Genomic DNA, 27,849 nt, shown 5'->3' on the forward strand with positions numbered 1-27,849 from the left:
ATTGGTGTAAAGCCCGCCTCAACGGTTGTGATTGGTGTAAAGCCCGCCTCTAGGTTGTGATTGGTGTAAAGCCCGCCTCAACGGTTGTGATTGGTGTAAAGCCCGCCTCTAAGGTTGTGATTGGTGTAAAGCCGCCTCAACGGTTGTGATTGGTGTAAAGCCCGCCTCAACGGTTGTGATTGGTGTAAAGCCCGCCTCTAGGTTGTGATTGGTGTAAAGCCCGCCTCAACGGTTGTGATGGGTGCAAAGCCCGCCTCAACGGTTGTGATGGGTGCAAAGCTCGCCTCAATGGTTGTGATTGGTGTAAAGCCCGCCTCAACGGTTGTGATTGGTGTAAAGCCCGCCTCAACGGTTGTGATTGGTGTAAAGCCCGCCTCAACGGTTGTGATGGGTGTAAAGCCCGCCTCAACGGTTGTGATTGGTGCCTCGATTTGGAAAAATTGGAAATGGCTCTTGGCCAGACTGACAAACAAATCTCAAATTTGCCGGAAGTTCGTCAGGGTTTTCCCAGGCTACAAAGGCAATGATTTCTTTGAGATCTCCTCTACCTCCCTACTGCTCCGTTACAGTGATCTTTCTGCATGGTAAACAACAACCTGACGTCCTTGTTTTAAGCAGTCAGCATCTGGGATTGAGCTTAGTTCCTAAAACAGTTATGGGACTTTGAAAATCATTTGAGTAAAGTCATTACTAACCATGACTTTGTATCTTTATACTGCCCATTCAAACAGAGGCAATTCAAAATGCTTTACATGGCCAAGCTCTCCTTTACTTTTTATAATATACACAAATGATTGCAGAAACATCACTAGAAATAACCACATGATTCAATTTTCAGATGATACAGCCATACTTCGTCTACTTACAAAAGACTCAGACATTGCTATCTATAAACAGGAGATGAAGGAGGTAGAGAAGTGGTGCAACAGGCATAACCTGCCGCTCAATGTAAATAAAACCAAAGAAAGGATTTTTGACCCCAGGTCTATAGGAGATCACAGCACACTCCAAATCGAAGGTGTACTTGTTGAGCAGGTAAAAACATGTAAGTATTTAGGCGTACAATTAGACTGTCAGCTGCAGTGGTCCCATCAAGTGGAGTATGTTTGCTCAAAGATAAGTCAGCATCTATATTTTTTAAGACGACTTAGAGTTCACGGAGTGGAAAAAGATGTCATGCTACCGTTTTACAAAGCAGTCATTCAATCTATTGTTTGTTATGGCATTATGGCTTGATTCGGTAACCTGTCCGTTAAATTAAAATCACAGCTCCAAAACTTGATAAAAAGGGCTGCAAAAATAACTGGCCAAATGCCACCAACTCCTCTTCAGGAGCTCTTCGAGGAGGCGCTGTGGAAACAGGGTCTCAAAATCACCCACGACCCAAATCACGTCCTGTATAGTGAGTTTGAGCTGATGCCTTCAGGCAGAAAGTACAGGTTACCAAACTGCAAGACTTGTGGTACTTACCATTATGGGTTATTAGGATGTGAAATGCCTGATAGGGTACTGGTGCAATATTGTTATATATAGATATGCTGGGTTATATTTGATATTGTATTATGCAATTGGGCATTGTGCAATACAGAAGTTATAGACCACAGCGTGAGTTAACGGGAAATGTGCAATCAGTATCAAAATGAAGTGCAATACGAGGGGGAGGACGTGTGGTGGGTTCTCTCCTGTTCTTCTGGGACTGTGAGGAAAGGGGGGGGTGTATGGTGTGAGGTTTATTAGAGGTTCATTGAAGCATTGGATAAGATAATGTATGATTATGTTTTCTATGTAGGTTAACTGTTTATTGTGTGTGTTTATGCGCGATGTGTCGCCATTTGGTTTCTCTCGAATGCCCAATATGAATTTCTCCACTAGGAGACAATAAAGGCTTATCTTACCTTATCAAATGAAAGGCATCAGGACGACATCCAAAAACAATAAGCAATAAAAACAACGGACAGGCTGCAAAGGAACCTGGCAAAATTGCAACCTTTTCAACCACTACAAGCTTATGCACATCTTTAAGTACAATGAATGCATCACACATAGTCCCTCTAGCATGTTTTCAGAAAACCAAAACAGAATCATGTTCTGGAATGTGACAATGTGCTAAATTGTGGTGAAGTTGTTGGATTCAGAAGTCTTTAGGACTGCCAACGCCTCGCTGCAGCTGGAATTCTCTAATCACCCATCCTCTGTGGGAACTTTTGTACTCTAATCATTGTGCCACAAGTTTAGACCCGAAAGTCTGGAGCAAATACTTTTATTCCTTTCAATGTGCGTCATTTCAAACAAGAATGTCAAAACAGGATATCTGATGGGAACATAACCACAGACGTCAGGTTGACTGGGACGAGCCAGTCCTTATTTTAAAATCAGGAGATCATTTCCGAGAACTGGTTTCCAAAAACCGGCCTGAGCCCCGATGAATGAATGGTAAAACAAGAGATATCATCAGGAAGGTTGGATTTGGTGAGGGTGTGTTTGAAGTAGCTACAAAAAAATGTAGCTATGTTTCTAGAACCGTTTAACTGATCATAAATGACCTGTAACAGCAACCGAGACTTACAGTGAAAAGAACGCTATTTTTATATAGTTTTTATTAATGCCTTAGCTCAAAAAAGGCACAAAAATGATTTACGGCAGGCAGACCGGCTCTACAGTAACACATTCTGATGGGTCACAGATTTCGGTGTAATGCCGGAAAAGCATGCGTTAGTGAGTATCCAGCCAGGTAAAGGGTAGCAGGAGATTTCTTTATATAGGCCTAATTGTATTTTAGAAATCATCTGTTGTCCTGGGTTAACTTCGGTCGAGCTTTCAACAGATGGAGACAATTACGGGATTGTAACTTATTCAAAACCGACCCTGGATTGGCCCTCTTCCTCCTAGATAGGTATGGAATATGTCTATTTCCTTCATAAAATAACTACGTCAGTAACCTGCATGAAATGACGTCCCCCTTCCATTTGACGCCCAGTTTTCATTTCTTTTCAGTCCATGTTTGCCTTAGCATGCTATATTCTTTTTGTCCCCCTGTACTTGTGTAAAGCATCCTTGGGTTTCATGTAAGGCGCTATATATATACGTCTTGCATCGCCTCTGCGGTCCGTCGGAGGAAGACTTTCCCCCGGGGGGGCTTGGACCCCGTTCATAACTGCTAGCAGTTATTATTAGGTTGGTTGCAACAACAAACTCTTGCTAATGCTTTGGCTCGTGACAGCTAGAAAAGATCTTTACGACAGCAGGTGTGGTAAAGACAATACTGCTTCAGTCAAAACACAAACTGAAAGTTCCTTGTAGCTGATTTAATAATCTTCATAGTTTTTGTGGCGGTTGCTCTGCATACTAATTCAGGTCTTTGTTGTTGAAATAAAGCTCTTCATATTGCACCATCTCTGCCTCCTCGAACAGAAAGAATGTTTATAAATGATTGCTCTGCTTTTAGTACAATTGTACCAAGCACACTGGTGTTAAAACTCAGGGGCCTTGGTCTTGGCAACTCCATCTACAACTGGATATTTGATTTTTGATGGGAAGGCCCCACACTCTGAGAATAGATACTCATCCACAATAACGCTTAGGACTGGCCCGCCACAAGGGGCTCTGTCTGAGACTGGAATGAGAAGCAAAAGTGATGGGAGGGTGTGTAAGGGCAAAGTGGAAGACCTAGCCCTATGGTGTCATGACAACAATCTCTCTCTTAATGTCAATGCGACAAAATAAATAATTTCTATTTCCATCAGCTGAAATCACTGGCATGAAATTACCACAACATTTACACTCAAGTGCCCCGAAACAACATCTGTTCACATCAGGTTTACACTCACGGGTCTGCGCCCTCTAACAGCAGTAGTAATTACGCAAAGACACAGTCACGACAGGAAAAACAAACTTTCCATAGACAGAAAAACTGTCCCTGTACAAAAGGTAACATGTCTGGTGTTTTGGGAAAATCCCATGGACTGATGCTGCCCTCTGTGATTAAGGAAGGGGTAAATGTTGCGTGATACCATCATGAGTCCACCAGATGGCAGCATCAGATAACTAAATGGCAGAGTGAGACCACAGACAAGTCCCATCAATTCTTCAGTCAACCTAAATCCTTAGAAAATATTAAAGATCACATTTTCACATTACATTACATATCATGTAGCTGACGCTTTTATCCAAAGGGACTTCCAATAAGTGCATTCAACCATGAAGGTACAAACTCCGAACAGCAACTATCAAGTACAAGTACGAGCCTGAACCAGAACCTGAGCCATCGTCTGGGTTAGAAGGGGCTCTATCTAGACATTCTGCATGTGCACATGGAATTTGGTTTCATGGGACACCATATACACCGTATTTTGTTGTACTGCACATTGCTGCAGCTCCTCTTTTCACCCTGTGTGTTGAGCTCTCTGTTTTAGCTACAGAGTGAGACATCTCACTTCTGTTCCATCTTTGTTGGGAGTCACACATGCTCAGTACCTAGGTAAGGACTACTAGCCAGTCAGAAGAAGAGTATGAGGGCGTGCCCTGACAGTACCTAGGTAAGGACTACTAGCCAGTCAGAAGAAGAGTATGAGGGCGTGCCCTGACAGTACCTAGGTAAGGACTACTAGCCAGTCAGAAGCAGAGTATGAGGACGTGCCCTGACAGTACCTAGGTAAGGACTACTAGCCAGTCAGAAGCAAAGTATGAGGGAGTGCTACGCTAGCAGCTAGGCGAGCATTATAACGTGTGTTACAAAGTGACCACATTTGTCTCTGAAGTAAAGGCTGGACTTATTAAAATTTTTTTTTTTTTGAAAAAAAAAATTCCTTTTAGGTAGATTTGGTAGGATTTTCACTTTGTAAACCTAAAACGTGCACAAAAAAGATATATAACACAATAAAGGAAAGGGGAAAAGCCAAAAAGCATAATATGAGCACTTTAAGTAAATCAGACTCTGGCGGTGCTGTATTGTTCCTCTTCAGGCTTTTTTTCTACAAAAAATGTTTTGCGCTGGTCAGTGGGAACTGAATGTTTCAAAAGGGGTAAAAAATTAATAAAAAAAGTTCTAGAACCACTGTTTTACATCATGACTTTTGTTTATAAACTGTTTCTTGATTTTTTGGCTGCCAACTTCACACATGGCCAGGGACTACCAATGAAAACTAGCCTCCTGGCTAATTCTGACATATTTACGGTAATGTTTATTAATATGCACTGTCTGCGAGAAAAATGACTTAATAAAAATTAGTCATCACCAGCCTCCCACCCGCAAAGAAAATGGTAAACAGCAAGCAGAACCAGGGCAGAGATACAAACCTCCTGTCTCTGCAATGGTGGGCAACTAGTTTACTGTGCAATCATTTCTTATTCTCAAAAAAACCATACCCACTGCAGCAGTATATGGCAGGGTTTCTGATAGAGTTTATATCTGTCCTAACCTGATAGTACGAAGCATTAAAACATAATACAATAAATATGGTACTCATCAACAGACTGATGCCTCTCACCTGTCCTGGCCGTATGGTTTGGCTTTATCTGCGATTTCTCTCATGGTCCATTCCAGCAGTCTTCCCAGCATGTCTCCTTTCAGTCGATCCAGCAACGCCAACAGACCTTCAAATAGAGAGCCCTCCAGAGAAGCCAGGCGACCAACCTCCAACACCCCCAGGCCTCCCAGTACTACTTCCTCGCCAAGTGAAACCGCTGCCTGCTGCAGCTGCAGGAAAAACTGAAGAAGGAATAAAGGAACTGGTAAACACCGGTCAGCTGGCAGCACAGTGCAGCGTAGTCTCACATAAAACTTCTTGTGCCCAAGTCTCAAAACTGTGTCAAGTATTGAATCGTTGCCATGAGTCTCAACATTCTTTACTCATTGTTTGATTAGAAAACCTCTTAAATCACAATTTTACCAAGTTCAGACTTGATTTTATTTAGGCAAAGTTCCTGTACAGCTGCTTGTGCTTGTAGAAGATGTACAGTAGTTATTGTTTGACAGCATCATTTGAAAGTAACCAGTTCTATTTTGAATGTTTAAAACTCAGTGATGAACATTACAATGTTGTGATGCTCTGATGATCTACAATAACTTCACAACTAATTACCTAATTTGATACAGATTTGTCCTTTTTGCTTGCCAAGCGTTGAGCACAATATTAGGTTATAGTTTACTCCTAACTTTTTCGTGGGACCTGGCATACACATCTTTCTAAGCCCCTTTTTTCCGACTGATTCGACGGCTCCTGGGAATCTGTTCCAAATTGGTGGGCCACTCAGTGGAGAACGCGTTCACTGAAAGCCGTCCTGCACACCATCAGACTGGCTGACAAAATCTCCCAGGACTCTTCCCATGTGTTGCATGGGGAGTACCAACTCCTGCCCTCCGGGAGGTGCTATAGGAAAGAACAAATATAAACACTCATTTGTTCCTCTGTCAATATCTCTGCTGAATCAACACAGGAGGGCAAAGAAGTGATAGTTTACCCACACACACACACACACACACACACACACTTTCATCTATATATTTATGGCTATTTAAGACCACTCTTGCAGGGCAGGCCCCCCCTCATATTAATTATTTATCTAATTATGTTTTTATTTTTTCATGCCTATATGTTTTTAGTTTTTTGTCTTTAGGTTGTTGTGTTGTAATTGTTGGAGCTTGTATTGCAAGACAAATTTCCATGTCTACAGACAATAAAGTGCTATCTATCTATCTATCTATCTATCTATCTATTTTTGTGCACATGTAATGTTTATAAATGAGGCCCTAGGCCAGGACTGAGATGAGATTCTTCCCAGTTAAATCAGCTTTCATATGAAAATAAGGGGCTTACAAGAGTGGCCCAATTGAGAACTGACCAGCCATGGCAACATCCTGCTGGTGCTGTTGCAAAAAAACAAACCGATAAATAGACTAAATACATTTAATAAAGCCCACTCACCACATTGTCTCCCCAGTCTCCTAGGATGGTGGAAATGTAGTTAACAGCATTAAGGATGGCACAATAACGGGCACCCAGCGGGCAGCGAGACTCCTCCTTCATCACCTGGAAAGGAAAAACAGAATATATACCACCTCTACCTCACTCATTTCACTCTTCAAAACATTTTCATTGATTGCAGTCCTTAAATAATTGCACAAACAATTTGACCAAACTATAACACCGAACAAAATAGGACAATGGAGAACAATACAACACCATGACACAAGATGAAAATTTTTTAAAGAGCTTTTAAAGCTTTACACCCATTTACTCCCATCTTACAATACACAACCTACTTCAAGGTAAATTTGATGTCCCGATCACATTCACGCCAGAAACAGGCTGGAAACTTTAAACCAGAGAGGCCAGTGAAACGCTGATTTTCATCCTGGCGTTGATGACCCCTAAATAAATGTTTCTCATGGTTTGAACATTATTGTTGGGTAAAAAAGCAGGAGAGGTCCACTGTGAGGACAACTCATTCAACATGACATCATGACTTTGCGTAAACATATACGCCCACTTTCTTAAGCCAAGTGGCGTGTTATCTGTACGCATTTTGAGCTATCCGCGTGCATGTCCACGCTGTATATAGCGGACGTAAAAATACACGCCACTTGGTGTGTTATCGCCATGTGGCGTGTTATCGCGAGAAGAAAGCTACAGTTGGGTTTAGGAAACGTCACACACAGGTTGGGTTTAGGAAAAGAAGAACCGGTTGGGTTTAGGAAAAGAAGAACGGGACAGTTGGGTTTAGGTAAAGAAGAACGGGACAGTTGGGTTTAGGAAAAGAAGAACGGGACAGTTTGGTTTAGATAAAGAAGAACAGGACAGTTGGGTTTAGGAAAATAAGGACGGGGCAGTTGGGTTTAGGAAAAGAAGAACAGGACAGTTGGGTTTAGGAAAATAAGGACGGGGCAGTTGGGTTTAGGAAAAGAAGAACAGGACAGTTGGGTTTAGGAAAATAAGAACGGGACAGTTGGGTTTAGGAAAAGAAGAACGGGACAGTTTGGTTTAGATAAAGAAGAACAGGACAGTTGGGTTTAGGAAAATAAGGACGGGGCAGTTGGGTTTAGGAAAAGAAGAACAGGACAGATGGGTTTAGATAAAGAAGAACGGGACAGTTGGGTTTAGGTAAATAAGGACGGGACAGTTGGGTTTAGATAAAGAAGAACGGGACAGTTGGGTTTAGGAAAATAAGGACGGGGCAGTTGGGTTTAGGAAAAGAAGAACGGGACAGTTGGGTTTAGGAAAATAAGGACGGGGCAGTTGGGTTTAGGAAAAGAAGAACGGGACAGTTGGGTTTAGATAAAGAAGAACGGGACAGTTGGGTTTAGATAAAGAAGAACGGGACAGTTGGGTTTAGATAAAGAAGAACGGGACAGTTGGGTTTAGATAAAGAAGAACGGGACAGTTGGGTTTAGGAAAATAAGGACGGGCAGTTGGGTTTAGGAAAAGAAGAACGGACAGTTGGGTTTAGATAAAGAAGAACGGGACAGTTGGGTTTAGGTAAATAAGGACGGGACAGTTGGGTTTGATAAAGAAGAACAGGACAGTTGGGTTTAGGAAAATAAGGACGGGGCAGTTGGGTTTAGGAAAAGAAGAACAGGACAGTTGGGTTTAGATAAAGAAGAACGGGACAGTTGGGTTTAGGTAAATAAGGACGGGACAGTTGGGTTTAGATAAAGAAGAACGGGACAGTTGGGTTTAGGTAAAGAAGAACGGGACAGTTGGGTTTAGGAAAAGAAGAACGGGACAGTTGGGTTTAGGTAAAGAAGAACAGGACAGTTGGGTTTAGGTAAAGAAGAACGGGACAGTTGGGTTTAGGAAAAGAAGAACGGGACAGTTGGGTTTAGGTAAAGAAGAACAGGACAGTTGGGTTTAGGTAAAGAAGAACGGGACAGTTGGGTTTAGGTAAATAAGAACGGGACAGTTGGGTTTAGGTAAAGAAGAACGGGACAGTTGGGTTTAGGTAAAGAAGAACAGGACAGTTGGGTTTAGGTAAAGAAGAACGGGACAGTTGGGTTTAGGTAAATAAGAACGCGACAGTTGGGTTTAGGTAAAGAAGAACGGGACAGTTGGGTTTAGGAAAATAAGGACGGGACAGTTGGGTTAAGGAAATGTGACACACGGGACACGATCCCTGGTCTCCTGGGTGAAAGTCCTGTATTTGACCCATCCTCCCCCCCGACTAACCTCCCTATGCAGATTTTCGTCCTTTTATACTAGTCGCTACAGCGCAAATTCACACGCAATCGCAAGGTATTGTAAGTCAATGGAGGCCAAACAGCGTTGATAAACACGCTAAAAAGCGAGTATGCGTCTTTATAACACGCCAATAATGGCATACGAATTGGCGTGTCATGCATACGCCACCTCATAAGATCAGTCTGATTCATTGTAACGTGGATTTCAGGTGAAGGCCCAGCCACATTTCCTCAATCATTAGTCAAGTGCCTCTCTCCTTCTTTAACAGTGTACTGCTAATGGGCTTTCCTTCATTAAAAGCAGCCTCTTTGTCATTACCTGGGTGAGTCGTATGCGGAAGTCATCCACCAGTTCTCTCTGTAGCCCCAAGAACTTGAGTTGTGCCGAAGGACAGGGCAAGGCCCGGTACCGCTCTAAGCACAGCAGGATGACAAAAGACTTTTACTCACAATGTTTCATATGCCCGAAACAGCTTACATTACTATCCTGTATGCTTTAAAGGGTACCCTGTCAAGTATTTGAGTTCTTGTTAAGCTATGGAGTGATGTTTGTGTGTTTTTCATGCACAGCCGCAGATGATACACCTTCCTGTCAACGCCTTGACACTATTCCACAAATCAATCCTTTGGTGGTGGTAATGGAGCAAGAAACACAGCAATGTGCCTGTAAAAGGAAAACTTGTGTAGGCCAGTTCTTTAGTGTTAAAAAACAATGCTCCTTTAAGCTCTGCAGAAACTACAGACAGGAGATGTGTTTTTATAACACTATGCAATTATTGCCTGTCGCTCCTTTCAAAAGGTTGAGCTTTTTCTTTTATTTTTAAACTGAAAAGAAAGGATTTTCTGTTTCATCTCAAATATGTGAAGTAGTTATGTCATGTATAGTTTCTTCAGTGCGCTTGCGTAACTGCAAAACTAACCGGATCAAATGTATACAATGTAACAAAAACATTAACCTTGGTCTGGACCTCGTTTTGACTTTCAGTTGTGAAAAGGCCCTTAAACAAGCTAAAAATGAGCAGTCTTACCAGTGATGACCTGTAGAAGAGTCATGAAGGTCTCAGCACAATCTGGAGCTTTCAGCTCGTCCATATCACTGATATCTTTGTACTGAGAGCTCCAAGCTCCCTCGGCCGACAGCATGGCATCCATCTTCTCCACTGCCACTGTACATACACAGGAATACAGGGTTATGAGAGGCTCCTTCACTGTTCTTGAGCAAACATACCAAGGCCATAACATGGGGTAAGTATGTATGGCATGGTTTTATTTCAGTTAGCCTAATAGCTGGTTTGATTTGCATTGAGAGATGATTTTATGGAAAGTACCCCATGCCAATCTCTAGGTATGGTGAAGGGTATGTGATGATGGGGGGCTATTTTAATTCCAAAGGCCAAGGGAACTTTATCAGGATGCATAGTATCCTGGATCATGGGCGCCGATACCGTGGGTGCTCCGGAGCTCAAGCACCCACGGAAAATACTGACCACCCACGTGTGCCACTTCATTTTTACATTAATCTAAAATCAAACACTTCAGTTGTGGAGCGTCTGTCATAGTGTGATTGGTTATGTTGGTGTCATTGATTCTTAATTTTCCACGAAGCTGATCGCGGTTACGTGCCAGTTAAACTTTTCATCTCCAATCCTATCTGTATTTGTGAGAAGTGGCACGGTCCTGAGTTGAAAGAGAGCCTATAGGCTAGGCCTACTTTACGGCTTTATTATGGCGTGTGTGTTCGTGTCGGCCGCTGTCCATTTCCTAAGGTTCTGAAATGCAAACACTTTTTTTTAAAGGGTGTGTGCGTGTGAGCACCCACGGAGGAAAACATAAATCGGCGCCTATGTCCTGGATCCATGAAATAACTGGCCTTTAAAAATTAAAATCTGCCTGCCTCTATGGGAATTTAACATAGAGGTGTACTTACTTATGCCCCCTGTATTTTAAGGAAGAACATTTATTTATTTACGATACATTATTCATTCACAAAGAAAATTGGTGTCCTTAAAGATTGGATTTTTACTAATTTCTTTTAAATTAAGGCATTAAGATCAATTTGCAAAACATGATATTTTTTATTCCTCTTTTTAGTCAACTTTAGCATGGGTGTCCTACTTTTTTCACATGACTGTAGAACTATACAATTCTAATCAATATGCATTTCCTAATGTTGTTTTCCAGTGAACCCAGAAGCACAACTATGCACTTTTTTAAACATTATTATGATTATCATAACTGCATTGTCATCGGTAGACGGAAGTTTGCCAAGCCACTGCCTTTCAGCTACCAGGTGATCAAACTAGTCTGCATGCTCTGGAAGATGTTCTGACCATTGCCACTGAGTTTGGAGTGGTGCAAGGGCTCATTTTAATACAAACATAAATTGCATTCTAATAATAAACTGATTGTATAACATTGGAATAAGTTATGCCTTTATACTATTAATCACACTGATGCAACAATGACAGGAGTAAGATAAGACTGTTCAGGTATCCTCATACTTACTCTTCTTTTCCACAGTGAGCCACTTCTGAAGGGTTGCGTCTTCAAGCAGAAGGTGAAGCAGACCAGGCAGCGCTGCTGGGTACGACTGGTTACTTCGCAGCTCCTTCTCAAATTGTAGCACCTCCTCCACCAGGTGACAGAAGAGCACGTCATCGTACAGCAGCCTAGAAGCATCGCTGGCCACCTTCTCCTGGACTAGAGACAGCAGGCCTCGACACAGCTCCACCTGCTCGCACATACAACACTTACTGTGCCAGACTGAAAGAAATACCTGTTTGGACTACACTTAACCAGAGGAGATCAACGCAATCCAGTAGAGCCCGTTATAAGACAACATACCATGGCACTGATGGTGGCTCCAGCTCGGTCCAGGATAGGTTGGATCTTTTCCTCCATGAAGGTCGAGCTGTTCCCCATCCACATCAGAACCTGTGTGAGGTACCACTCTGGCTGAAAAAGGCACAGACAGAGGAGTTTGAGTTGTTGTAAAGCTTTGCCAAAGAATTAAATTTGTTTGGCTTATGACAACTTTCTACTTTTATTTTCTGTGTAGACAACGAGTCTCTCTCTGATCCAGTCGCCTGTCCTCGTAGAAGTAAAGATTACAGAGGGTCAGTAAAGGGTCCAAAAAATAAAGGTTGCTGCACTCCTTGCTGAGCATGTGTGTATAAGAACTTAAAAAGGGTTAGGTTATGCCCCAAAAAATATTCTGAACAGCCGTCATAAAGAGAGGGAAAAGGTCATTTAAATACGGGACACACGTATTTCACAGACTGTAGAGAGAGTAAAGAGCGAAGTTGAAACCTTGGCCCCACCTCCACACACCTGACCAACCGCTGCTTAAAGTAGGCGTGAATGGTGGTTTAAGAAAGACACAGAAACGTTCTGACACAACCACCCTAGCTCCAACATCGGAAAAGGTGTCGGAGAGGGTTTACAAAACCCCTTGACTATCCCACAAGCAGAACTCGTCTGCATTTGTTCCATTAATGCATGTTACTACCTTGTGCTTTCTCGCCTTGCAGATTTTTTTTGGGATTGTGGTAGCACCAGGACCTACTCTATCTGTAAAGCGTCCTGAGATATTGTCTGTTATGATTTGACACTATAAATCAAATTTAATTCAATTAAAGGAGTAATTAAATAGAGGAAGGAGTGCTCTGCAAAAATGATCTGAAAGGCTATGGGCTAACGTGGGACAGTAAAATAATTGTATCCAGGTGGAGGTGACCTTCAGCACTCACTGGATCGGTTCGCAGCCAATCGAGGAGGATCAGCACCTCCATATCTGAGGCCAAGGTTCTCAGCAGGAAACCTATGGAGTGCCTACTCCAGGTAGGGAATGAGTCCTTACCCCAAGTGAAGGAGTTCAAGTACCTTGGGGTCTTGTTCGCGAGCGAGGAGCAATGGAGCGGGAGATTAGCGGTATAACATTAGCTTTATCGCACCAGCGAAAAGAGAGCTGAGCCAGAAGGTAAAGCTCTCGAATATACCGCTCAATTTGCCTATGGTCATGAAGGCTGGGTCACGACCGAAAGAACGAGATCCAGGGTACAAGCGGCCGAAATGGGTTTCCTCAGGAGGGTGGCTGGCGTCTCCCTTAGAGATAAGGTGAGAAGCTCAGTCATCAGTGAGGAGCTCGGAGTAGAGCCGCTGCTCCTTTGCGTCGAAAGGAGCCAGTTGGGGTGGTTTGGGCATCTGGTAAGGATGCCCCCCTAGAGAGGTTTTTTCAGGCACATCCCACTTGGAGAAGGCCTCAGGGAAGACCCAGGACTAGGTGGAGGGATTACATCTCCAAGGATATAATGGAGGTACAGGGTCATAATAATGAAAAAGGACTGATTTTACATAGACTCAATTAGACCAAAGTTGGTCTAAAACTTGGTAATAAGCAAGTCTGCTTTAACACTGGGATGCTACAGGTGCCTGGAGTTACCGCCATTGCCAGTGTTTGCACGTGTGTGTATATGTGATGCATGTTCTGCGTGTGAGAGACCTTGCTGAGGGAGTTGGTCTGTCGATTTCCGTAGAAGTGGTATCGGAACCTCCTGCTGAGTGGCAGCAGCATGATCTGGATGGGCAGACAGAGGGGGGGAGCTTGGGACGGAGGTGTGGCTGAAGAAGCAGGCTGGATAGAGGGTACACCTTGACAAGGTGCCAAAGCCCTCTGGGATATGAGGTCATCACTGACAGGGAAGTTAAAGAAACCAAACACTGGAGCACCTGCAGTGTTCCAAACCCACACCATACCCAGATTAAATCCTGCTGGGAACCAGTTTCATGTCATTCCCTGTCACCCCCTACTTTCTATCTCGTGTCAAATTTATTAACAAACACAGCGATGGCACTTGTGCTTTTTAAGTTGTAAGATGCATACATCAAAGAGCAATACATATTGTATACTGTACTATATGTTAGCTATTTTTTGCAGCCAATTTTCATTCAAGAACACTAAAATGTAATTCAATTAACTACATTTACATTGCATTTTTATCCAAAGCACTTTGCAATTTGTTGATGTTTTAGCCTTATTGGTGAGTGCAATATACGCATGTATTCATGATTTTAGCATATGGACAGGTTGCAATTTAGATATTTATCTATTCACGATTTTAGCATATTTGGAGTAAATTTATGTTTTTTTATCTCCACCAAGGAGGTTATATTTGTTTTTTTGTCTGTCAGCAGGGTTATGAAAACCATTGCTGGCCTGATTTCCATTATACTTTTTGGAAGGGTGTATCATGGGCCAAGGAAGAAGCCATTCAATTTTGGAGTGGATCCGGATCACGGGGCAGATGCACAAACTATTTGTCACTGTTGTTAACATTGTGAGATAGGGCATGGCCTCGGAGGAATTCTGCGCTCTCTGAGTTCCCTTTTATTTCATTCATGATTTGAATTGCCTTGACTGAGGATGCTGGGATGGCTGATGCAGTGTGTTGTTGTTGTTATTGCGGTCATATAATTGTTCTATCGAGTTTTGTGTACCTACCTTTATTCCGTGCTGTTCAATACTTGCATAACCATTTTAATATGAACCAAAAATGTCAACCTGCTGGTGGTACACGATGAAAAGTCAGCAGATCAGCAAAGTAATTGGGATACACTTTCTGGAAACCACGAATGTCTGTACCAAGTTTTATGCCCACTCATCTGGTGGATGTGAAGATATTTCATTAAAATAGCTGAACATTTTAAACTGCTATCTGCTGTCTGTATGGACAGTTTTCAACTTTAACTTAAACTTTTCTTCAAGTCTTTTACTACTGTCTATGTATAGTTAAGTAATGCTTATTCTGTTTTTTATATATTGTGTAGCATGTTCTACTTGAATAGATATAGAATTTGCACTGACACTATCTTGCACTATGATACCATTGCACCTTTCTGCACTTTTTCCCACACCGCTTATTTAAACCTGCTACAACCGAACTTTATTGTAAGGGCACACTATTGATATCTTCCTTTGTATTTTTGTAGTATGTATGTGTGCGTGGTTGTCATATGTCTGTGTACCTATGTGTTTGTATGATGTGTATAAGCTACTGGACACCTTAATTTCCTTCGGGATAAATAAAGTATCTCTATCTATCTATCTATCTATCTATCTATCTATCTATCTATCTATCTATCTATCTATCTATCTATCTATCTATCTATCTATAATGTGTAGGAGGCGGGTTTGTGTATATAATGAAGGTTATCATGGTAATAAAAGACAGATGTGTACAGAAAACAGGTGTGTAGAAACCCAAACTGAAAGGATACGAGGTCTGCAGGGCGAGCAGCTGTGTGACGAGCAGCTCCAGCTGGCTGTTGATCTCCTGAGCATTGGCAGTAGGCGTCAGTGACTGAGTCGGGGGGGAGATGATCGGCCAGTGAAGTTGAGTCAATACTTTCTCGAAATCACTGCGAAAGAATTGGAGAGGACAATTTAGCTAATATTGAATACAGAATGATGATACAGTGATACCTTTGCATCACCGTTAGGGTTGGGTACCGAAACCTGGTTCCACTATGGAACCGGTTCCTACGCAACCGGTAGGAATCGGACCGCATTAGAACGCAAATTTGGGTTCATCATTTCGGTTCCACTTAATGTGTCGACTGAAAAATTTTCCCTCTGTCGCTCCGAAACAGACGTAAAAATATCCCCCTTTCTCTGTAGTCTACCGTTAGCTAGCTACCGTAAATGTAGAGCTACTTTTAAAATGCCATATTTTCCCTCTGGGCTCACCAAAACGGACGTAAAAGCATATTAACCATTCACTGCACGTGATCGCTAGTAAACATATTACATCTTTGATGTCATTTTTTCAAGAATCGGTTTAGGAATCGGAATCGTTTTAAAAGTACCGGTTCGGCATCGGAATCGTAAAAATCCAAACAATACCCAACCCTAATCACCGTGCTTGGCCACATTTAGACACGGTGACATAAAGGTGGGGGGTGGGGTTTACCTGGTCAGTCGGTCCTTGATGATCTTGTGCCAGAAGTGAAGTGTTTCTCGGAGGAAGTCCTTGAGGTGAGAACATCCCGACTGGTTTAGTCCAGCGTCCAGTGCAGCCATGTTGTCTACTGCCCTTATGGCCTCCCAGACACTGCTGGTCATCAGACACTGCTGGACTGCAGCACTGCCAAAACGCAAATCATCACACATCACTGCTTCTGTCAGACCGGTGCATTCTGTCTCTTCTAAAAGTAATACTTGGATGTCAAACATTTATTACAGCACACAGTCAGCACGTCTATCTATAATAAAAATGGTTTCAACATTTATAGCCAATGTAGATTTGACTACCTGTTCCCATTCAAATTTGGAACCCCTAATATTATATTTAATGCCATAGACCTAGACCCAATAATTCAGCTTGTGCTTTGCTTTGAGGGTTCTTTATTCCTTCCATTACGTTGTCTATTTATGTCTTCCTTATCCTTTTTCTCCGCTCACACATCTGTCGTTGACAAATAATCTGTGTCTTCGTCACCTTATCCCTGTTTACAGTACCTGAGCTCCTCTATATGTTGAAGGCACTGCAGGTATTTCACGTGTCTCTCTATAGTGTCGACTTGGTTAAGCGTCTGGCCAAGATTATCCATCCAAGGCTGGGCCCCCTGTAGGTGCTGCAAGATGGAACAATTAATAAAGACAAACAATTGCTTATACCTCCCAGAATGGTATACAGTAAGTGAATGGACTGTAAGAAACGGAGTCTGGATATTGCTTGCCTCATCTCTCTCTACAACTTGCTTTGCAAGAATGACAGTTACATTATGAAATGCAGTTTTCTGCTGATATTTTCTTTCAACTAACGCAAAAAATCTTGCCGAAATGTCGCAGCCTTTCGCGTGTGTTTATTGCGTCAGTTTATATTGCGATGACTTTAAAAAAAACGATACATTAGGGCTGGGCAATACGGAGAAAATCAAATATCACAATATTTTTGACCAAATACCTCAATATCGATACCTCAACGATATTGTAGTGTTGACTATTGGTGCTTTCACAAAATATTTACACAATGAGATTTTAGATAAATAATCATCAGTTATGTGGATATAATGACTAAGTGGGTAAAGGCAAATAATAGAACAGTTACAGTCTGGTAAGTTCAGAAAATGACATCACTTCACTGTAATAGCGCCTTGGAAACCAGGAAAAGACAATACTATTACGATACTACGATATCCAAAATCTAAGACAATATCTAGTCTCATATCACGATATCGATATAATATCAATATATTGCCCAGCTCTACGATACATTGTGCAGCCCTAGTGGATACTGTATGTTCATTAGATATTCTTACAGACTACTATTTACAAGGTCAATAATGAACATGCAAGCTCAACTGTTTTACAGCTGTGTATGTGACAACATGAAACACTGACTATTCACTGACCATTTCAAATGTTTGGCTTACTTTGTTGAATGGGGGGAGGGGGGGAAGAAGCATTTTATGGAGAAAAAAGTACTCATACTCAGCAAATAAAGTACTGAATAATGTTACAGATATGTGTGCTTGGGTATCAGCAGTGAACTACAAATATTGTAGTGACCCCTGTATTTGCAATTATATCCAGACCGAGTCACGTTATACTGTATATAAGGGACTGCAACTATGCAACTTCTGAAAATAGTCAGAATAAGACGAAATGATTCGTAACAGACTAATAGAAACTTTATTATCAGTGGTGACCACACACTCCTGTCTTGTTGGTTCATTCAAGTCAATATTTAGCCTACAACTCTCTTGGTGGAAGCCCTACCTGGTGCAGCATGTTGGAGGTAAGTCGCTCTCTCTGCAGTAAGTCCTCCACGGAACATAGAGCCTCCTCAGCAGCAGACAGAGCTGCAGAAACTTTAGGAGGCACAGAGCTGGATACAGTCAGAACCTGAATGACACAAATTATAAAAGTCACTGCTTATAATTGACACAGTAATGGACATATATTGCACAAGAGCATTTGTGAGGATAAGGCCTTATCGCCCAACATCAGTGAACTGATGGCGTGAAGCTTTGTTTTATCACAGAAATTAAGTGAGCTGGATCTGGAAGGGAAGTGGCCTGAAGTCGTGGTAGAGGATTTTTTTCGTATGCAACGCGGCAGTGTACAACTTTTTAAAGGAAAGCTGCGATGGCTGTACGTTCAAAGGACGAGCACCTTAAGCGTTTGCTCGATAAAAGATGGACTGGTCATCTGGCCGCTGTCAGTTGTCATTATCATCTCACTTCTGACAAAGTTTGATATTATGCAAGGCTGCAAGCCCTTGGCCCTGAAATAAAGACGGAGGCAGCTGGGCTGCTGAGAGAATTGTCTGAGTCGAGTTTTGTGTTTATTGCACACATCTTATAAGATGTTCTTCTAATGATTACCCCTAACAAGCAACTTCAGGGACTGCCGGCAGCTGCCTGTAGGGAATACTGGATAACGTCCTGTGTTCTTAACTGTTGCTTAATGTAGAGCTGGGCGATATGGAGAAAATCAAATATCACGATATTTTTTGACCAAATACATCGATGTCGATATTGTGTCGTTATTGAAGGGTTCACTATCGGTGCTTTCACAAAATATTTACACAATTAAAGTTTTGATAAATAATCACCAATAATGTGGATACCATGGCAAATGCTAAAACAGTAAGTAAGTCTGGTACGTCCAGAAAATGACATCATTTCATTGTAATGCAGCCTTTAAAACCAGGAAAAGACAACACTTACAGACGATATCTAGCCTCATATATCGATGTCGATATAATATCAATATATTGCCCAGCCCTAGCTTAATGTAGCGGAGCACAACTGAGAATATTATATTAATATGGTGGATTATCTGTCACCATGGGCAATTTTAGACCCTTTCATTTCATCTCAGCCCACTAAAATTAAATCAATTTTAGTGCTTCAAGTGAGAGTTTGCGAACTTGTCTGCTAGTGACAGAGGACAAACTATTACAGGTTCAAAAGGGCTTGAAACAGGTTTATATCCTGTGTGTCTGTCTCCGATGCTATGCACCTGCAACCTCGTCAAGGAAAGGGTTAACAGAAACGTAGTGTTGGCCAATCAGAGGAGGTTGTGTCAGACTCCCATCTTTGGCTGAGTCTCTCTCTGATCTGTCAGAGGGAGAGCAGGAGACGGTTGTGAAGTTTAACATGGGTAGTCGCCAGAAGTTGTCAGTTCATGGCGCAGATTAGAACCCAAATTAAAACGTAATCCACTTGAATTTGCTAAATGTTAGAACATTGTTTCGAATTGGTCGTTATTACTGTGACTTATAAAGTGTCAGGTTTAGTTCCATCGTAGTGTTAAAGGACAATTCAGGCGCAAAATGAACCTAGGGGTTAACAACATATGTGTACCGAGTTGACCGTTCTCTGGAATATGTAAACACGAACGCTACAGTCGGTACACATATCTTATTAACCCCTAGGTTCATTTTGCGCCAGAATTGTCCTTTAATAGTGTCAAAAAAAACGTTAGCTGACTTGTGCTTCAGTAGCTAGCTCAGAGATTATCGGCTAATGAAATTACTGATTTAGCAGGGGGGCTGAAGCCCCCTAAAGGTCTGATCCTAGAATCGCCCCTGACTGTCACCATATACATCACTCCCCCCGTGAAAACCTAAGACAACTACTTTTACCAGCAGCTAATGCATTTATGAAGCAACCCCAAGTTACAGTAATACATAACATTTCTTGGCGAGTTAACAGAGCGGACGACTATCTGAGATAGTATCTCCTTCAAATTCTCCGTCGTTTTTGAGCTACAGTGTTATGTAATACACAAAGGGGTACAGAAGGAGACCTGTCAGAATGGATTGTGTATGTATTGTGTGTGTGTTTGTTTCATTCACCTGTTCCTCCAGCACGGTGTTTTCCTCTCTCAGCTTTTCCAGCAGGTCGCCAACATTCTTCAGGGATTTCAGGTCGCTGCCGACCTCTTTCTCCAGGAAATCCACTAAACAGTCCTGTCCTGTCCACGAATCTGGCGACAAAGATTCGCCAGCTCGGCTGGTTGTGGAAACTTGTTTTAACGAAGTCTCTGTCCGTTTAGTCATCGTTTGCTGTAACGCTGTGGGCGCCGCCATCTTTCCTCTCTAGTGCCGTGTCAACAAACTTGCTAGGATGGTAAAGGAGGGTGCGCTCGTTTATCGTTTGTGCGTGACCGCGGTTACGGTCTTTCTTGGGTTAGGTCAGGTGGCACTGTATGCCCACGTTTTGATGTACTCTCCGTCCACGTGTGACCTCAAATAAAGACAACTGGATTCATGTGTCTTGCTAACTCTGTCTGCTGAAACTTCTTGCAGGCTTGTTCCACCATACTTTATCTACGGGGCACACTGGGGGATATATCAAGCTCACATTAACATCGCCCGTAGACAGCGGAGAGAGGATACACGTCACAGACGACACGTCAACAAATCCATTATTATTGGTACAAAACTTTTCTGAAATGATTTCTTAAAAGATCATTATCATATTTTCGGTCCACAAAATGTAATCACCAACCGTTCAGGTGCTCTAATCTGTGATTCCAATTACTTTTAATCAAATTGAGTCATGCTCCACTGGCCTCAATTGCTACAGTCTTAGAAGATCTAGAATCGGTTTTACTGGCCAAGTATACTCACAAACACTAGGAATTTGACTTTGGTAGGTGTTAACTCTCTATACATTCAACAAATAGACATGTAGTAGTAAACATTCAGTAGACAAATAGTAATATAGACACATACTGTACAATAGAGACAACAATATAGGCACATATCAACATAATTTACAAAAATACGTACAATTATACAAATAAGACATAATATCAAGACAAGTACACATGAAGTTGGATGTAAAGTGCAACAAGTAATAGTGAAAAGTAGTGTGCAAGATGCATATTGGAATGATAGGAATGTAATGTGTAGAGAAGTGGGTGAGTGGCCAAAGTGGGGTGACCCCACTTATCCTCAGGTCAGTAGAGTGATGGCAGTGGGGAAGAAGCTGTTCTTGCATCTGGCTGTTATTTTGCGCAGGGATCTGTAGTGCCTGCCAGAGGGGAGGAGGTTTAAGAGAGTGTGTGCAGGGTGTGTGGGGGTCTTTGGTGATGTTCTCTGCCTGCTTCCTGGTCCAACAGCGTACAAGTCCTAGAGGGAGGGCAGGGGGGGGGCACCAATGATTTTTTTCAGCTGTCGTATTTTCCGAACTGTGTGTTGTAATCTGTGTTTGTCCTGTTTTGTGGCTGCCCCAAACCAAACGGTGATGGATGTGCAGAAGATGGATTCAATGGCAGCAGTGCGGAAGATGGCCAACAGCTCTTGTGGTAGGCCATGTTTCTGCAGTTGCCGTAGGAAGTACATCCTCTGCTGAGCCTTTTTAAGGATGGCGTTGATGTTGGACTCCCACTTCAGATCCTGGGAAAGGAAGGAGTCCAGAAACTTGAATGAGTCCACATTTGATTTGACACTGGGCTGTTGGATATTGTGAGGGGCGGGGGGGGAGGCAGCACTGTGGGGTGCTTCTGAAAGTCCACCACCATTTCCACAGTCTTTAGAGTGTTTAGCTTGAAGGAATAAAAGTGACCGAAGACCAAATTCTGGTCTGGCCCAAATGGCCAGAAAAACTATCTGACTCCAAATTTTAGGTCACAATAACCCACGCCTTTAAGTGTTCGTTGTTTGGTAGATCAATAAAACTCAGGATTCGTACAGTTAAAAGTATAATAAGTTTTAGTGAATGATAATAGCAAAATACAAAAACTAGGATCAGATTACTTCAAGACAAAACAGCCTATCGCTAAAACCTAGCAAACAGACAGTGTCTCCCAGCATCTAATGCCGGCTAACCCAGAACCCTCACTTTTTATCCACTTTCTCTGCTTCATCCGTGGTGCTGTTATCATTTGGATGGAATCCAGACCTGCTGCTCTCCTGTCCAGTCCTCTTCGACCTTTTGCCACAATTTTTGTGTGTAAAAACCCCTTGGCTTCCTCAATCCACGGTCATTTGGACAGCTCGTTAACATTAAGTTACTTTATGATGCATTCCATTTTTCAAATGTATACATTGGTTACAGATTTTACGATGTTCTCACCCAACTGGGCGCCTGCGTATTTTTCTCTGCCGGGGAGTAAAAATAGCCAAGGAAATTTACGACTTCACCACATTTTCTCACCGCTTGTGAACACAGTCCCATTGTTCTTTCACCCTGTTCATCTGGGAAAGGAATCCTCCTTTTGGTTCAAGTTTTAATTATCTTTTTCGAACAAATGCTGCATCTTCAATTTTAATAATGTCTTATCACTTCCCAAGACCAGATGGCTTCCTCATGGCCCAGAAGAACAGAGAGAGAGAGAGAGAGAGAGAGAGAGAATGTCAGGTCATGACATCTGAGGCCTTACACTCTTAACAAAATAATCCTACAAGCTCTAGGTTGTGTTGACTGCACCAGAGCACCAAATTATCAACTTCTTGCCGATATGCAGACTATTCACCATCCTGGGTGAGCACAATGACTCGGTAGCTTACTTTCTTCAAGAAAGCATGATGTTCATTTTTGTAAATTATGGTCTCATTTATTTTAAATGGATGATAAAGCAGGGGATGCTTCAGGATAGAGGCTTATGCTAACCATTGCACTGTGTACAAGCAAATACTTGTGAACTTTTCACTTTTCACTTCATCAAAAGTTAACTGGAACATTTGGTTTCATGGTAACATTGTAAAGTAAATGTATCTGAAGTTACCGTCTGTAATGTTAGCCACTCGCATGTTTCATCTGCAGTTGTATGTCCACCCTCTGGTCAAAAATCATCACATCCAGTTGGTTTAGGAATAAGTGAGATTGGACCTTGTTTTATTGCTCCTTAATACGTTAATTTCTTGCTACACATAACAACATTATGATCTCTTCCCAAAAGCGATTATAAAGATTAGCTGCAGCCAATCAGAACCTGGTGACTTTGTTTTTCATGATACCATCAAATCTCAATTCTTCATCAATTAAATGTTTCCTATCTTTACTAATAAAAGGAATTTTGTTTAAAAGAAGAAGTTGCTCGACTTTACCATGTCATGTATGAATACCATTATAAGAAGTGTAACAATATGATGTGTAGTTTCTCAGAAAAGAAACCAAAGACTAATGAAGAAATATATTTTAGAGGGGTAGGTTCAGTCTCCGGTCAGTCGCCACAGGAGAAGTTCATGTGCGGTAAAAATGGAGTGAAAGGCCAAAGCCTGTGAGGGTGCCGGCCTGTGGGCATGCAACAGTCACCCTGTTACTCTGTAGGTCAGTCTGAATATGACAACATGAGACAATCTGCAAAGTGCAAAAACAATCTGCAATAACGTGACGCAGACTCACATGGATCTGCACCTTCTAGTCATCACTGAAACTTTCAACAAACCTGCTCAGTTGAAAGAAAGCATTCTTATTTTAAACCTCTTATTTTCATTATAACAAGATACTTTCACGGTATGTACAACATATTTTCAGTATCATTATTACCAACTAAAACCTCCATATATTGTGATAAAAAATAAGAATGTTAAAGCCTAAAGATTACATAACTAGGTGAGCATCTGGTATAAGAAGTATAAAATCGCACACCATTTTTGTCATGTGTTTGTAATACCAAGAAATAAAATGAATTATACTTATACAGACCTGTCCTTTGGAAGCGTTTTCCTGTGAATGAGTAATTCTGTAAATAAAAAAGAGCTATGGACTGTGTCAGTGCACGACCCTGAATGACGTTTGAGTTTCTATGCTTGTAAAAACTATAACAACAGAGTGAAAAAACATAAAATTTCTCCTTGGGCGATTAATAAAGTATGTATTCTTCAAGAAAGAGAGAATAGCATGCGCTGTGCAGCATTCTTAATAGGAGAATCATCACAAGCGATGAGTTAATTAGCCGTTAGGTAATAGGCTCTAGGGATGGCAATGTCTGTTTTGCCCGCAAAAATCACAAAAAAACTCCGCATTTTTCTGGAAGGACTGCCTAATGTCTTAGGCACTGTCCTCATTTAAGATCTTAGTGGCCTGAAGCTCCTCCTGAGCCTCTCAGTGCTGGCCTAATGTAAATATCTTTAGAAATGAACGACTATATGATTAAATAAAAGCCATGAAATTAAATTAAATTTATGTTTGACTTCATATACACCAAGATTTCTGGCTTTGTCTGTAGTTTGTAACATTACTGATTTAAAGCTGATTGATGACTTTTCAATTCAATTCAATTTTATTTATAGTATCAAATCATAACATAAGTTATCTCGAGACACTTTACAGATAGAGTAGGTCTAGACCACACTCTATAATTTACAAAGCCCCAACAATTCCAACAATTCCAGTAATTCCCTCAAGAGCAAGCAGTGCGACAGTGGCGAGGAAAAACTCCCTCTTGGGAAGAAACCTCGGACAGACCCAGGCTCTTGGTAGGCGGTGTCTGACGAGCCGGTTGGGGGTGTGATGAACAGTGGCGATAGTAGTCACATTAATAATGGAACAGTGACTGGATGTAGCGGGAAGCTGCAGGGTTCAGCAGGACGCAGGCATGATACAGGGCTCGCTGAGCTCACAAGGGAGTGCAGCAGGACCACGGCGACAGCTGCAACCAGGATCTTGGTGCCAACGTTCTCCAAGGAAATACGCTGGGGGAAAAAACATAAGGACTCCGGGGAGTAAACTCCCCAGAAGCTAGGATTAGTAACAAGCATTTCTGGGACAGGCTGCACACAAATAGTAATAGTAATAGTAACAGTAATAGTAACAGTAATAGAAAGGGAGAGGAGAGAGCAGCTCAGTGTGTCAAAGGAAGGAAGTCCCCCGGCAGTCTAGGAGCTCTTCTAGATATGATGGTGCTAGACCATTTAGAGCTTTGTAGGTCAATAGAAGGACTTTAAACTCAACCCTGGATTCAACAGGAAGCCAATGCAGAGAAGCTAATACAGGAGAAATATGATCTCTTTTCTTAGTTCTTGTGAGAACACGCACTGCAGCATTCTGGATCAGCTGGAGAGTCTTAAGAGACTTATTTGAGCAACCTGACAGTAGGGAATTACAATAGTCCAGCCTGGAAGTAACAAATGCATGGACTAGTTTTTCAGCGTCGTTTTGAGACAGGATATTCCTAATTTTGGCAATGTTACGAAGATGAAAAAAGGCTGTTCTTGAGGTTTGTTTTAGATTGGCATTAAAGGATATATCCTGATCAAAGATAACTCCTAAATTTCTAACAGTGGTGCTGGAGGCCAGGGCAACACCATCCAGAGTAGCTATATCTTTAGATAACTAGAAAATTGCATTTCCTGGCGGAAAATGCGTTGGGAATGCTTGAATAGCTGAATTGCTAAAGCTAACTGGTTGAATAGCTGAAATCTGTAAGAAGAAGTTGAAAGTAAGTGAGAATAGTTGAAAAAGTGGAAATCGTTAAAAAGTTAGCTTTAAAAGCTGAAAAATGACAAAATATGTAGAACATTGTTATTGGAGTCTTTAAGCTGAAGCTGAAGAACAGTTGAAAAAGTGGAAATTGGTTCAGCATAAGTTAAAAAAGAGAGGGAGGGAGGAGGGATGGAGAGGGAGAGAGAGAGAAAAGAAAGAGACAGGAGAGAGGGAGAGAAAGGGATGAGAGAAGAAGGAGAGAGAGAGAAAAAAGAGAGAGAGACAGAGAGATGGAGGGAGAAGGAGGGATGGAAAGAGGCAGAGGGGAGGGAGAAGGAGGGATGGAGAGGACAGAGAAAAGAGAGAAAAGAGAGAGAAAACCGAGAGAAAGAAAAGACAAACAGAGAGATAGAGAGAGGGAGGGAGAAGCGGGATGGAGAAAGAAGGAGAGAGAGAGAGAAATCCTGTAAGAAGAAGTTGAAATAGTGAGAATAGTTGAAAAAAGTGGAAATCGTTAAAAGTTGGCTTTAAAAGCTGAAAAAAGACAAAAATATGTGGAGAACATTGTCGAGTCTTTAGCTGAAGCTGAAGAATAGTTGAAAAAGTGGAAATGGTTCAATAAGTTAAAGAAAGTAAGAGAGAGGGAGGAGGGAGGGAGAGGAGAAAGAAGAAGAGAGAAAAAGAGAAAGAGAGACAGGAGAGAGGAGGAGAAGCGGGATGAGAGAGAAGGAGAGGAGAGAAGAAAAAGAGAGAAAGAGACAGGGAGAAAGAGGGAGAAGGCATGGAGGGAGAGAGAAGGAGGAGAGAGAGAAAAGAGAAAGAGAGAGACAGAGAGAGGGAGGAGAAGGAGGGATGGAGAGGAGGACAGAGAGAGAAAAGAGAGGAAACAGGGAGAGAGAGAGAAAAGAAAAAGACAAACAGAGAGATAGAGAGGGGAGGGAGAAGGGATGGAGAAAGGAGAGAGAGAGAACTAAGAAGAAGTTGAAATAGTGAGAATAGTTGGAAAAGAGGAAACAGAAACAGGAAAGGAAAAGGACAAATATGAGACACAGGAAGGAAGGAAGAATAAAGAAAAAGGAACGGAAACGACAAGAAAGAAAAAGAGGGAGGAGGGATGGAGGAGAGAGAGGAAAAAGAAAGAGAAGGGAGAGGAAGGAGAGAAGGAGAGAGGGAGAAAGAAAGAGACAGGGAGGAGGAGGAAGGAGGATGAGAGAGAAGGAGAGAGAGAGAAAAGAGAGAGAGACAGAGAGATGGATGGAGGAAGGAGGGAGGAGAGAAAAGGACAGAGAGGGAGGGAGGAAGGAGGGGATGGAGAGAGGAGAGAGAGAGAAAGAGAGAGACACAGGAGAGAGAGAGGAAAGAAAAGAGAAACAGAGATAGAGGGGAGAAGGTGGATGGAGGAAAGAAGGAGAGAGAGAAAAAGAGAGAGAGAGAGAGAGAGACAGAGAGGAGGGATGGAGGACAGAGAGAAAAGGGAGAAGGGGAGGGATGGAGAGAGGAAAGAGAAAACAGAGAGGGGGAGAAGGTGGGGATGGAGGAAAGAAGGAGAGAGACAGAGGTGGATGGAGAGGAAAGAAGAGAGAGAGAACGGTGAAGAAGGAAGAGGAATAGTGGAGAATAAGAAAAGTGGAATGAAGAAAGAAAGGAAAGGAAATGGATAAAATAGGAAGGAAGTGGAATATTAGGAAGGAAGAGTGGAATGAGCCCACAGAAAGAAGAAAAAGTGGGAGGGGGGATGGAGAAAGAAAGAAGAAGAGAGAGAAAAGAGAAAGAGATAGGAGGAAGGAGAGGGAGAAAAGAGGAAAGGGGTGGATGGAAGGAGAGAGAGGAGAAAAGAGAAAGAAGGAGAGGGTGGATGAGAGAGAAGGAGAGAGGAGGAAAGAGAAAGAGATAGGAGGGAGGGAGAAGGTAGGATGAAGGAGAGAAGGGGAGGAAAGAGGAAAGAAAGGGAGAGGAGAGGGAGGAAGGTGGATGGAGGGAGAAGGAGAGAAGGAAAGAGAGAAGGGGAAGGAGGGATGGAGAGTGGAAGGACAGAGGGGAGGGAGGAAGGAATGGAGAGAGAGAAGAGAGAGAGAAAGAGAAAGAGATAGGGAGGGAGAAAGTGGATGAGAGAGAAGGAGAGAGAGGAAGGGTGGATGGACAGAGAAGAGGAAATAGGAAAGAGAAAGAAAGAGAGATAGAGGAAGGTGGATGGAGAGAGAAGGAGAGAGAGAGAGAGAGAGGGAAGGGAGGAGAGAGGGGAAGGGAATGGAGAGAGAGAAAGAGGACAGGGAGTGGAATGGACAATGGAT

The 27,849-nt window shown here is 42.2% G+C and overlaps 1 protein-coding gene across 1 annotated transcript in view; it reads right to left on the reverse strand.

The window, feature by feature from the left end:
- Window positions 1-20,499, reverse strand: part of rint1 (RAD50 interactor 1) — a 22,424-nt gene extending 1,925 nt beyond the window's left edge. Inside the window, exons 1-12 of the mRNA XM_039792354.1 lie at window positions 20,038-20,499; window positions 17,952-18,077; window positions 16,689-16,804; window positions 16,141-16,314; window positions 15,449-15,589; window positions 13,674-13,863; window positions 12,017-12,127; window positions 11,678-11,903; window positions 10,201-10,338; window positions 9,492-9,586; window positions 6,924-7,028; window positions 5,487-5,707 (exon numbers count right to left, since the gene is read on the reverse strand). Of these exons, the coding sequence (XP_039648288.1) occupies window positions 5,487-5,707; window positions 6,924-7,028; window positions 9,492-9,586; window positions 10,201-10,338; window positions 11,678-11,903; window positions 12,017-12,127; window positions 13,674-13,863; window positions 15,449-15,589; window positions 16,141-16,314; window positions 16,689-16,804; window positions 17,952-18,077; window positions 20,038-20,271 (1,877 nt within the window). The 5' untranslated portion in view covers window positions 20,272-20,499. The remainder of the gene's footprint in view (window positions 1-5,486; window positions 5,708-6,923; window positions 7,029-9,491; window positions 9,587-10,200; window positions 10,339-11,677; window positions 11,904-12,016; window positions 12,128-13,673; window positions 13,864-15,448; window positions 15,590-16,140; window positions 16,315-16,688; window positions 16,805-17,951; window positions 18,078-20,037) is intronic.
- Window positions 20,500-27,849: the final 7,350 nt, after the last annotated feature.

Source organism: Perca fluviatilis, chromosome 23 (genome assembly GCF_010015445.1).
Source record: "Perca fluviatilis chromosome 23, GENO_Pfluv_1.0, whole genome shotgun sequence".
Classification (NCBI taxonomy): domain Eukaryota; kingdom Metazoa; phylum Chordata; class Actinopteri; order Perciformes; family Percidae; genus Perca; species Perca fluviatilis.